This window comes from Gobio gobio (genome assembly GCF_949357685.1).
Source record: "Gobio gobio genome assembly, chromosome: 8".
Classification (NCBI taxonomy): domain Eukaryota; kingdom Metazoa; phylum Chordata; class Actinopteri; order Cypriniformes; family Gobionidae; genus Gobio; species Gobio gobio.
The window spans coordinates 50553065-50564955 of NC_137114.1; the positions used below are offsets into that span (position 1 = coordinate 50553065).

Consider the following 11891-nt stretch of genomic DNA (forward strand, 5'->3'; position numbering starts at 1 on the left):
ATATATATTGCATTATATATGTATTATATATTGCATAAATATATTGCATATATAAATACACTAAAGATATGGTTTTTTAAAGTATAATTAAGCATATATATTTATTACCAAAGTATTTCTAGTATACTTTTTTTAGAAATATATTAAAAGGATGTTTGAGTTTAATATATTTCTTAAAAGTGTAATTAAGCATATATTTATTACCAAAGTACTTCTAGTATACTTTTTAGAAATATATTGAAATGCAATTCAATATTTTTTTATGTACTTCAAATAAGCATGTTTGGAATACAAATGTATTATACTACTTGAATTTCAAGTCTATTTTTAATATTTAATAGTTCTTTCGAGTCACCGAGCGCCCCCTGGAGGAAACAAGCGAGTAACGTTTGCTGCTCAATGCGTGCGGCAGGTGTTCACGACAGCTGAGAGCGCGTTTGCGGCAGCTGAGAGCGCGAACCTGAAAAGTGAAGATAGATGAGAGAACGGACAAACTACAAGAGGTAAACAAACACATAACTAACGTCATATAAGGGATTCAGTCAATTTTTTTATTGAATAGATGTGTAAGGTTAGTTAAATATGTCGAAAAAACAAATAACAGTTGGATGGTAATGTTTGTAAATCTACATATTTATGAATTGTTTTGTGGATGATGATCACTGGCTTGTTTGACTTAGTTCATATATTGTTAAATAATTATCATAAGAGCTGTGACAAAATAACCAAATAGTCTAGGGATATGACATGCACTTAGATCCAGGTCCGTGCACAAACTTTTTGAGGGCCAGTGGCCCAAACTAAAAAAAGGGGCACTTAAGGTGGTTGAGTTTCATCAAACCTTTTACAATCATATTATAAATACAATTGTTTGGCTTTAATGCTAATTCAATATATGTCGTTGTAATTATGCTTCCAAAAAGTTCATTTGTGCTACTTTCATTTCATATTTAATGTTTTTCAAAATGTTGTACTTTATAGCAAATGAGAATTGTTAAAATTATTCTTTATATTTTGAGGGTCTTGTTAATGATTTTCAGTTTTGTTTAAAGTAAATAAATCAACAGTTTTTCAATAACGGAAGATTATGTAACAGTATGGTATTTGGGGTAAAAGGCACAATAATTAACATGATAATAAATAGTTAGCTGATTTAACATTTGTTGACATGACATGGTTAGAATCAGATAGTAAATATCATATATTAAGTTGGATGGCCACCTTAGAGATGATCATCATATTTATAATTAAACCATCAGATTTAAAAAATATGATAATAATCATAAAACATATATTTATTTGTTTGGCTACTATACTGTAAAGTATAAACGGAACGCATTCAATGCTTTCAGAATCTTTACTTTGAAAAATATTGTTTCTATATTTTTTAAATATATTTTTATATTTATTGAACAATAATTAATTATATTATTTATCAAAATAAACAGAAAATAGTACAAACTTTGCTAAAGAGATTTTTTTTGAACAAGTATTAACTTGACATGATTAAAAAAAAAAATTTTATTCGGGTGTGCTTTTAGCCCCATTGTACTCTTACTATGATACAACTATTAGAACATTTAGTATATTACCTTTTTAATTGTGTATACTATTAATATGGTCTTAATAAATATCATAAATATGATGTATTTTATAGATATTAGTATTAACTCAGACAATTGATTCAAATGGGAAATATACTTTACAGTAGTTAAAGCTACACTGTGTGATATTTTCCCCCATCTAGTGGTGAAAAGGTATATGACCATCCAGTGAATTTTAGTTTCTGTTCCTCTCAATTCCGATTTCGTTTTAACTCCTACGGTGGCCGATTTAGACCAAGATTAACATGAATTCCAGCTCGACCTCGTCCACATTCGACACGGTGCCTGTGGGATATTCTGTGCGCAGTGGGATGGTTGGAACTCAACTGGCCTAATTATTCGGCTAGAAAGAACTGCAGCTAATCCAGAGTGAACTTTGATGATAGTAATGTTTATTCAGTCATCCAATTGCAAGGCATAAACAGGTTTGCGTGGATATGTACATAAATGTGGTTTCTGTGAGAGAACAAATAAGGATGGTAAATATACATACACAGTTAAGAACTGTATAACTACCGGTATACTTATAAGTTACATTTGTACAATGTAACCGTAAACCAGAGCTTATTGTACCATATATAGGCACTAAATGCAGCTGCATTAAAAGGAGCGGAGCTGCCGCTGCTGCTGCTAACAAGCGGTGTCCGGTTACAAAAGTGTGTGCGCCGCTTTAACGTTAGCACTGCAGTCAGTGCGCTCTGTATAACAATTGTTAATATGCCGATCAGACCTGATGCATATTTCCATCAACATACATTACAAGCAAATATTTTCTATAAACGAATAAACATTGTTGATAACAAAATAGGTGAGCATTATGCTATTGTATGTTGACACAAAAATACTTCTGAGGTGACATCAACTGAATTACGTGATGACACACTCTGAAACACATCTACAATGACAATAACTATTATTACTTATGGAGTTATTAACGCACAGAAATACCACACAAGGAAAAACAGACTTTTGAGGAATAAACAAGCCAGGAAAACTCCATATAACTCTGTTACTGGAGCTGCTGAGATGAAAACTCTCTGCACATGCACCAGACAAGTCTGAACAAGTTGACGCGCACATGCGCGAGGCAGAGAATTTTGTACAGTGTCATCAAGTGTTAAAACCGGTTAAAACGCCAAAGGCGAAGCTTGAATTTACGGGTATGTCCCTCTTTGGCTAATGTACTTTCAAGATGGAGGGGCAACATGGCGACCACCGTTAGATCCCATTACCTTATGTATTTTCAATGGCATATTATAAACTTACGAGAATACTTTATTACTTGAAAGAAGTAAATATACATTAATGAGCACATATATTTTTGAAAGAACTAAGTGTTTTTAGCTTAGAATAGACTAAAAAAGTTACACAGTGTAGCTTTAAAGTGTGACTGTTTGCTAAATATTCTATTCTTCTAAATATCCTATATGGGGATTTACCTGCTGGTTGGCTGGAGCTTTGAATCCATATTTGCAATGTTGAACGAGCATCAGCCTTCCTTTGCTCTTTCTCATGCTGTCTTTTTTTGTGGTCATTGTTTTTTGTCTACAAAGTGTGCTGACAACAGCAAATTTGGTGTTATTTATATCAGATCAGGTTAGGCATGTGCATTTCTGGCAAAAATACTATTCGATATTCGCTGATAAGTATTCGAATATTATTCGAAAATCGGTCAATCAAGAATTCCCCGCGCATGCACGCACGCACGCACGCACGCACACACACAAAACCTTGGATACACAGACACACAATGACACAGGGAGAGGTTTTTATGATTTGTATGAAATCAATCTGTTTAATACAACAACTGTACCATCAACATCAATTTATTTCAACGTAGGCTGAGGCAGATAGGCCTACATGCCCGAAAACAGATCGCTATATATATATTATATATATGTATATATACATATTAATATATATATATATATATATATATATATATATATATATATATATATATATATATATATATATATATATATATATATATAATTTTTTTTTTTTTAGTGAACGCATCCTGCATGACTGAACTAGACACGTATTTAGTCTATGCGGAACACAGTTGCCTAACGTGAACGTTTAACACCTCGTTTTATTAACGAAAGTAAGTGGTCATAGTCTAGTCTAGCACTATCTATGCCATATTTTTGTTCAAAAAAATGAGCATATCCACATGTTCGGGATGAAGACGGGTGCGCAATCTGTTGACAATTAGTCCAGCTGCGGAGAACACGCGCTCTGATGGCACTGATGTAGCAGGCACACCCAAGTATGTGTTTGCCAATTTTGCCAGGCGGGGATATTTGCAGTCGTTGGCTTTCCACCAGGTCATGGGGTCTGTGTGGAGAGGTGGGCATATATCCTGGCAGTAATTATCTAGCTCTGTTGTGTGTGTTGTGTGTGTTTCTCCGCTGTAATCTTCGCCAAACAGTACCGCAATTGCAGATGCAGACAGGCAATCACTCTTTGTTTTTTTAGCTGACGGTTCGGGTTCATTTGATGCAGCTGCGTCTTCTAGGTATCTCTCGCTATCGGGGCTGGAGAGGAGGGCACTCACCGCGGCCTTCACAGCGCGTCTGACCTCTTCTGTGGCAAACCTGAGGTGTTTGTGTCTCGGGTCCAAGAAGGACGCGATGTATGCAACCTTGCTAGCGTTGCGGATATCTGCAGGTGCAAGTCGCCGTTCCAGTGAGGCAGACACGGTCTGTTTGAACTTCGTGACTTTGGGGGATTCTCCAGGTGTTTCTTTGAGGTGTTTAGACAGTAAAGTTGACGTCACCGGGTAAATCATTGAGATGGATACTCCAAATTCTCCGCAAAGGGCAGTGGTGGCACATTTGAGAGAGTGCAACACAGGTAAGAGCTCTTCCATTACTGTCCAGCTTTCGTCAGTCTGTTCAAGGGTACGTGCATCGGATAGTTTAGTGACTGTCCTGTCAGATAAAACAGCAGACACGGCCCACCTCTGCTCCAACAAGTGCTCGAACATATTATGAATAGAGTTCCACCTTGTCTTACAGAACTGCACTAACTTGTGCTCGGGCAAGTTTTGTTGTTGCTGCTTTTGTTTCAACGCCTCGGTTGCAACTGTGCTATGGTGGAAATGTGAAACCAGACGATTGCAAGATGAAATTACGTGTTTTATTTGCTGTAGTTTGAAGCCGTCGTTTATGGCCAGTTGTAATGTGTGCGCGAAACAAGGCTGAGAGTCCCAGTCAAGGCCAGTGTTGGCTAGAGCCATATTGCTAGCATTGTCATGCACGCAGGCCGACACTTTCCCACTAAAACCCCACTGATCCGTCACGTTAGTGAGCACAATTGACAGGTTTTCAGCCGTATGCCGTTCTGACATGGCTTTGGTCTGTAGAACAGCACTGTGCACCTCCCAGTTATGTATATAGTGAGCGGTGATTGTGAGATAGGACTCGGTTGTCAGCGCTGTCCACGAATCTGTTGTCAGTGACACTTTATTGGCACTTGCTAATTGGGTGCGTAGATCGCATGCACCATCATCATATAACTTCTCCAGTCTAGAAGTGACCGTCTTTCTAGATGGGACCGTGTACTCAGGTTCAACAAATGCCATGAACTCGCGAAAACCCTTCCCTTCAACGAAACTGATGGGTAACATGTCTTTCGCGATCATCTTTGAAAGCAAGACAGTCATTTTCTCTGCCCGCTTAGCATCTAACGTTCGTGGTCTAACCAAAAAGCTAGCCACTGACTGCTGACCTGTAGATGGACCCCCAGTGCAAGCATGCTTTGATCATAGGTGGTTGTGCATGGTTGTGGTCGATCCGTGGTATGCCAGCTTTCCTTGACATAGTTTACACTGAACTTCGTTTGCATTTATTTAATTAAACGAGTTCCATACAGAACTTTTGCATCGTTCACGCCACGCCGCAGTTAACGGTTGCAAGACAGGCAGTATATGCTCTTTTTCTGTTCTGTTATTACAATACATCGGTATGGCGGAGGTTTTGGTACTTTAGCGACACCCGCTGGTTGGATCTAATGTGTTGCAGGAGCACATCTGCCTTTCTAGTGCGTGTTTCTTTTCTTTTTTTTTCTTGAGTTTCTTTAGTAATGGAGATAATGATAGTCACATTCATTATTCGATATTCGACGTGATTCCGACTATTCGACGATCGTTGCCCATCCCTAGATCAGGTACAATAATTTGATTAGACAATTAATTATCTTCCAATTAAGAATGTGGATATTTTGCACAAGATGTTAGCACTATTAGAAGACCAGAAGCAAAATATTACCGGCAAAAATACAAAAACAAATTACCAAATTACTAATTCTGCGGATAAACCCATTGTCTTTTATGTGGATTGTAGTTTGTAATCGACCTGTTAATGGGACGACATTCTGCGTCTCCAGTCTCCAGAGAGCGGGCACAACCACAGCCACAGACTGTTCTCTTGTTTTCTGTTATTACTAGGGTTGGGCATCGTTTTGATTTTAACGATTCTGATTCCGATTCCGATTCTTAGTTTCGATTACGGTTCTTTTCGATTCTCGATTCCGATTCTTTGAGGGGTGGAGTCACAACATGTCACAGGCTCATTTCACAGAGGAAAATTGTATTTTGATTCAATAATGAGTTTTAGTTTTGGAACTTTCTCCGCTGGCATTTTCACTTGCTTTGCTGCAAAGGTGAATGGAGTTTCACACACCGAGTCCCGGTTTAACAATAGCATTAACAGCAGTCATATTAGGACTGCTACTAGCGTGGGCAATTTGCGTATAGCTACATTTATCTACGAGGGGGAAAAATTATTTCAGTAACATTGTTGTTCACCACAATTCGCAATTTGGTCAAGGGCTTTATTACACTACAATCACTTGATTATGACGAGGTGGGATAATGTTAGTTCACCCTGAAATGAAAATAAAGCCATCTTTTACTCACCCAGCTGTTGTATGCGCGTGTTCCTGTGTGTGCGCACTCCAAGCCGCAGTAGCCTCGTGCAATATTGTCATGATAACCGGTACACAATATTCACTTAAGGAGGTTATATTATTAGTATTATTTCTTATCATATACGTTATAGAAAAGACTAGAATCGCGTTTTTTTCTATTGAGCTTGATTTCTCAAAATGGTTATGTGTGTGTGTGTGTGTGTGTGTGTGCTTATCGTGGGTGCAATGACAACAGTGCGAGTTATTATAGTAGGCATGAGCGCCGGCGGCTGCTGACGGCTCATAGTGCACACAGAGGAGTGCGCTCAGAATAACGGCCGAGCTCAGTGTTTTGACTGAATAATACGGTTTCTTTCTCGCAAAACCTTATAGTGTGCCCCCTGAACACTTTCCATATGGCGCGCGTCTCCCTGTATCGTTGCGTGATACATTTGTTTATTTTTTGTAATGTTTTAGCTGATCGCCATTCACTGCCATAATAGGAAGGAGCGCGTGCAGGAACAGTATTTTAAATGTCATAGGACATAGGGCACTGGGACAACATCAGGGTAAGTAAAGGAAGGCTTTATTTTCATTTCATGGTGAACTATCCCTTTAATAAGGTTGCAGGTTAGCGCAGGGTTGCCTGAGGAGGACAGACCTGCGCAGCATTTCAAACACGCTACACTCGTTAATTTATACACCACATATTTGTAGTGCATCCTCCCGTGCAAGAAATACGTTTGTCATATGTGTTGCACTGTGCCGACCCAGGCTTTTTTTTTGTGAAATAAAGCCACACTTTTGAGCGCCGCTTACCGTGCTCCATGGCTGCAACAGAACAAACGGGCGCGGCAAGCATTTCCGAAAACTTGCGCGTTTGGAACCGATGATCGGAATCGAAAACAAAATTTCTAAACGATTCCAATGGCATCGTTATTTTTTAAACGGTTCCAAGTTGGAACCGGTTCTCGATGCCCAACCCTAGTTATTACCCATATGAAAATGAACCATGGTTTTACTAACAATAAAACCAAAAAAACATGGTTATTAGTTAAACCGTGGTAACCACAAATGAACCATGGCTTTGCTTTGCATAATGAATGAGGTGAAAACAGGGAACTTTTGGCTTTTCAGCAGCTCAGTTAAACATTATGGTCTGTACTTTTTAAATGCAGATTGAATCAAAACACAGTGATCACAGTTCACACCTGCAGTGAAGCCCCTCCCACAACAATTCACCAATAAATACTGGGAATATCCACATCATCCTACAAGAGAAGGACAAACTCCAGGTGTAGCAGCTGAAATCTGTGTGACTGTTAAAGATGGAGTTTATTAAAGAGGAGATTGAAAACATGAGTTATCCAGAACCATCCAGAATAAAACATGAAGATACTGAGGAACAAACAGGTTGGTGTCCATTCTTGATTCTTCATTGTTGACTGCTTTGGTAGAATTGATAAGCAGTATATGGATGATAAATGATAGAGAAATGCATCTAAATGATCATAACCTTATAGTACGTGTCAAGCATATTGTTAACTATATCAAACATTTAATGACATAACAAAACTCATTCCTCATGAAAGATCTGACACCTGGTCTCTGTTGCTTTCTGCTATTAAATCAGGGTTCACTTGAACTAATTCTAACTTGATGTGTATTTTAGACCAGGTGGAAGTGAAACAGCAAAGACAAGAACTGAATGAAGAGGAGGAGGAACATCATACCTTTAAAACTCAAAGAATAAAAGCCAAAAAGCTGCACACCTGCACTCAGTGTGGAAAGAGTTGCACACATAAAGGACACCTTAACACACACATGAGAGTTCACACTGGAGAGAAACCATATACATGCACTCAGTGTGGAAAGAGTTACATACAAAAAGGAAGCCTTAATGCACACATGAGAATTCACACTGGAGAGAAACCGTTTACATGCACTCAGTGTGGAAAGAGTTTCACACAAAAAGGAGACCTTGACAAACACATGAGAATTCACACTGGAGAGAGACCGTGTACATGCACTCAGTGTGGAAAGAGTTTCGCATATTTAACTGATCTCAAGAATCATCTGCTCCGTCACTCTGGAGAAAAACCATTTAAATGTGATCAGTGTGGTAAAGAGTTTTTTTCATCATCAAATCTAAAACGACACCTGACAGTTCATTCAGATGAGAAGCCTCATGTGTGTTCTCTCTGTGGAAAGAGTTTTTCAAGGCCGGATCATTTTAAACTGCACCAGAAAACACATGATGAAGTGAGAGAGTATATGTGCTGTGACTGTGGGAAGAGCTTTACTACACCTGCTAATCTGAAACAGCACCAAAGAAATCATACTGGAGAAAGACCTTACAAGTGCTCATATTGTGAAAAGAGTTTCACATCGTCTGGATCTCTGAAATCACATGAGCGAGTTCATACTGGAGAGAAGCCGTACCGCTGTACTCAGTGTGAGAAGAGTTTTAGACACTCAAGTAATCTAGTGAAACATATTAAAAAGTGTTGTTCTGTGTCACAGTGAGCAAATGTTTTCTTCAGATCCAAAAGGATCCAATACTTCAAATGAACAATGAGATTCAGATAAAGCAAATGTGCAGTGAAATAAACTTGTGTTCTGTTACATTAGTTTTGTGAAAGTCCTTTTTTGAGTTGTAACTTTCTGACTTGTCAAATTCATCTAATTTTATAAATGCAAGATTTTTTTTAAAAACGCAGTGTTCATTTTTTAGAAACCTTTTTTCACTGACGAAAACGAGACGATAGCTAAATAAAAACTAGTGTTGGGTGACAAAAACTATGACGAAAACCTACTGTCATTTTCGTCAACAAATAAAAACGAGACAAAAATGTTGGGGAGGGACGATTAGGGAAGAGATCCAGTCAGAACTGATGTCCTGTGTAACAGATGCGCACATTTGATTTGAACTGATGGAGAACACGGCTCATCCCCAATACAGCGCTTCAGAGCGGCTCACAATCAATGAATAGCGCACATTTATACCAGGATATTTTTTATGAACTAATGCTGATGAATAATGACAATGTTTACTTTTACGATGTTTATATAGTAATGTGTTTTAGACGGTTGTAACTGCATATTTTATCTTCCTCATCTGAACTTGAAGCAACTGCAATAGTAAAGGGCATTTCAAAATAAGAGTCAATGTGCATTTCGAGCTTGTTCATAATTAAAAGTCACGCATTATATATTCGTTTTTGGTTACACAACACAACTGTATTTCATTTCATTCCCATTTAATTCATAGTCAGGAGAAAAGACCAGTATTTGGCACATATTCAATAAAGTATCAAGGTTATAATAGTTAACTAAAACCATTTAAAAAATCTTCATTACTTTAAATTAAATAAATGTTAACTGAAATTAAAAAAATAAATAAACAAACTAATTTGAAGCTTTAGCTTAACCCTATATGGCCTACTAACTAAAACAGAAATAGAAAGTTACAAAAACTATATAGGTGTTTTTAAATAAACAAAGAAAAAAAGGTGAATTGAGCATTCGTGTATTTTTAATGTCAAAAACAAAAAGATGTCAAAATGTCAGTTCAGGTGACAGTCGGTTATGTAATGCTTAAATTCTTAAAGGTCCCATGGCATGAAATTTTCATTTTATGAGGTATTTCAACATTAATATGAGTTCCCCTAGCCTGAATATTGTCCCCAAGTGGATAGAAATGTTGATCGGTGTAAACCCGAGTTCTGGCTGTCTTTCTCTGCCTTTGAGAAAATGACAGGCCAGACGAGCCAATCCTGAAGTCTCCTGGTTTGACGTCCAAGCAGGAACGGTTACCTCCCTTTCCTCCACCCAGAGAATCTGGCACGCCCATGCAAGCGCTCGAGAGATCATTGCTTGTGAACGAGTGAAGGCTGGCAGTTTCTCAGTGTTTGGATGTACAAATGAAAACAGAAGTCTTTTTTCAGTTCCTTCTGATCTGTGATCAGTGATTTCTTATGTGTAGCTAATTATTTATTATTTGTGCACACTCAGCGGCTTCTCTCTCCCGACAGAACAGTGTTTTCGTGTTTTCTATCTTGTGAGTCAGTGTTTTTGTACGTCCTCGTCGCGTCTATCTGTTCTTAAATGTGCATACAGTCGGGAGTTTATGCTTATCATCGGCAGATCCACATCTTTAGAGATAAACCTCACGCACGCCGAAGCTCAGCCTTCAACATCCCCGACCCCCAGTACTGCATCTGGCCCACAGCGGAGGCACCAAACGCAGCGTGAGATTAAGCAGAAGGGGGGTAAGCGTGAGGGTATCCGGCTAGGCTAGCCAGATTTCCCCACAATAAACTGGATTACATTCGATTACTGCTGTTGTGTCTTTGTTTGCGCTGTGTAAGTTACTCAATGCGCGTCACTGACGCTTTTCATATGATTGGAACATATCTAGAAATAATGCTTTAATCAAACTTACTAACTCGTTCATCTCGCTATAATGGTACATTGCATGTGTTACAGAGTTGGTAGAATAATGATGAAGACGGACTCTGCGTGACTGGGACTCGTGTTTATTCAGAACTCTCAGATACAAACACAATAAACTCGCGCTGACAGACAGCGCTCTCACAACTCAGTAGTTACAATAAATAACTTTGTTAGCAATCGCTCCGTCTCCGTGATGTCCGGTTCGCGAACAAATCATTCTTTTGAATCGGTTCTTTTTAGTGAACCGAACCAGTTCAACAAATCGGACTGAATCGTTCTAAACGGTTCGCGTCTCGAGTCAGCGCTGATCCATAATTTACTAAAGTTACTAACTTTCTGACATGAGTGACAGCCCCTCCGACTAGAAATAAACTAATAACCTGAAGTATATTCTAGTAACTACAACAGTTCACCCTGAACTGAGACATGCTGAGAGAACTGATGAGAAGTGAACTCAGGTCCATCCGTCTCTCTGGCAGCAGCTCGTGCCTGCTCGTGCGTCGTAGACCTCGTTAAACCACGCCCCCTCCGCTCATTTAAAATGCAAAGATGTCAGCCAATCACAACAGTGGGCGTTTTTACTGAAGTCTCACAGCAGACACGCCTCTTGAAACAGGGCATTCAGCCACAGGGCAAACAGCAGTATAGACAAAATGCCTTTTATTTCTAAATTATGACATTTTATGATGTAAAAATCATACTAACAATATAAGTACACCTCAGGAAACACTATAAAATAATAGAAAAATGCCATGCCATGGGACCTTTAATGTATTACAATTTAACTAAACTCATTAGATTTTAGTCGAATAAATCTACTGTAGATTTAGCCGACTAAAATCTAATTAGTTTAGTTAAATTGTCAAAAGACTATGACTAAAATTAAATAAAAATTTGCTGTCAAAATTAACATTTACA

General features: G+C 38.3%; 2 protein-coding genes across 2 annotated transcripts; one reads left to right on the forward strand and one right to left on the reverse strand.

The window, feature by feature from the left end:
• Positions 1 to 439: 439 nt before the first annotated feature.
• On the forward strand, positions 440 to 9147 carry LOC307130087 (uncharacterized protein). The gene is made up of 3 exons (XM_079822962.1): positions 440 to 503; positions 7697 to 7931; positions 8191 to 9147. The coding sequence occupies exons 2-3, from the start codon at positions 7847 to 7849 to the stop codon at positions 9042 to 9044; spliced, it is 939 nt and encodes a 312-aa protein (XP_079679088.1). The 5' UTR covers positions 440 to 503; positions 7697 to 7846; the 3' UTR covers positions 9045 to 9147.
• On the reverse strand, positions 3742 to 5238 carry LOC307130409 (E3 SUMO-protein ligase ZBED1-like; the record flags this gene model as incomplete). Its single annotated transcript, XM_079823371.1, has 1 exon — positions 3742 to 5238. One exon carries the CDS (start codon positions 5236 to 5238, stop codon positions 3742 to 3744), a length of 1497 nt encoding a protein of 498 aa, XP_079679497.1.
• Positions 9148 to 11891: the final 2744 nt, after the last annotated feature.

Excerpts from the sequence above, each read along its gene's own strand:
- LOC307130087 (XM_079822962.1), top strand. The coding sequence starts at position 7,847 with ATGGAGTTTATTAAAGAGGAGATTGAAAACATGAGTTATCCAGAACCA. Across the intron at positions 7,932-8,190 it reads AGATACTGAGGAACAAACAG|ACCAGGTGGAAGTGAAACAG; the intron begins GTTGGTGTCCAT and ends TGTGTATTTTAG.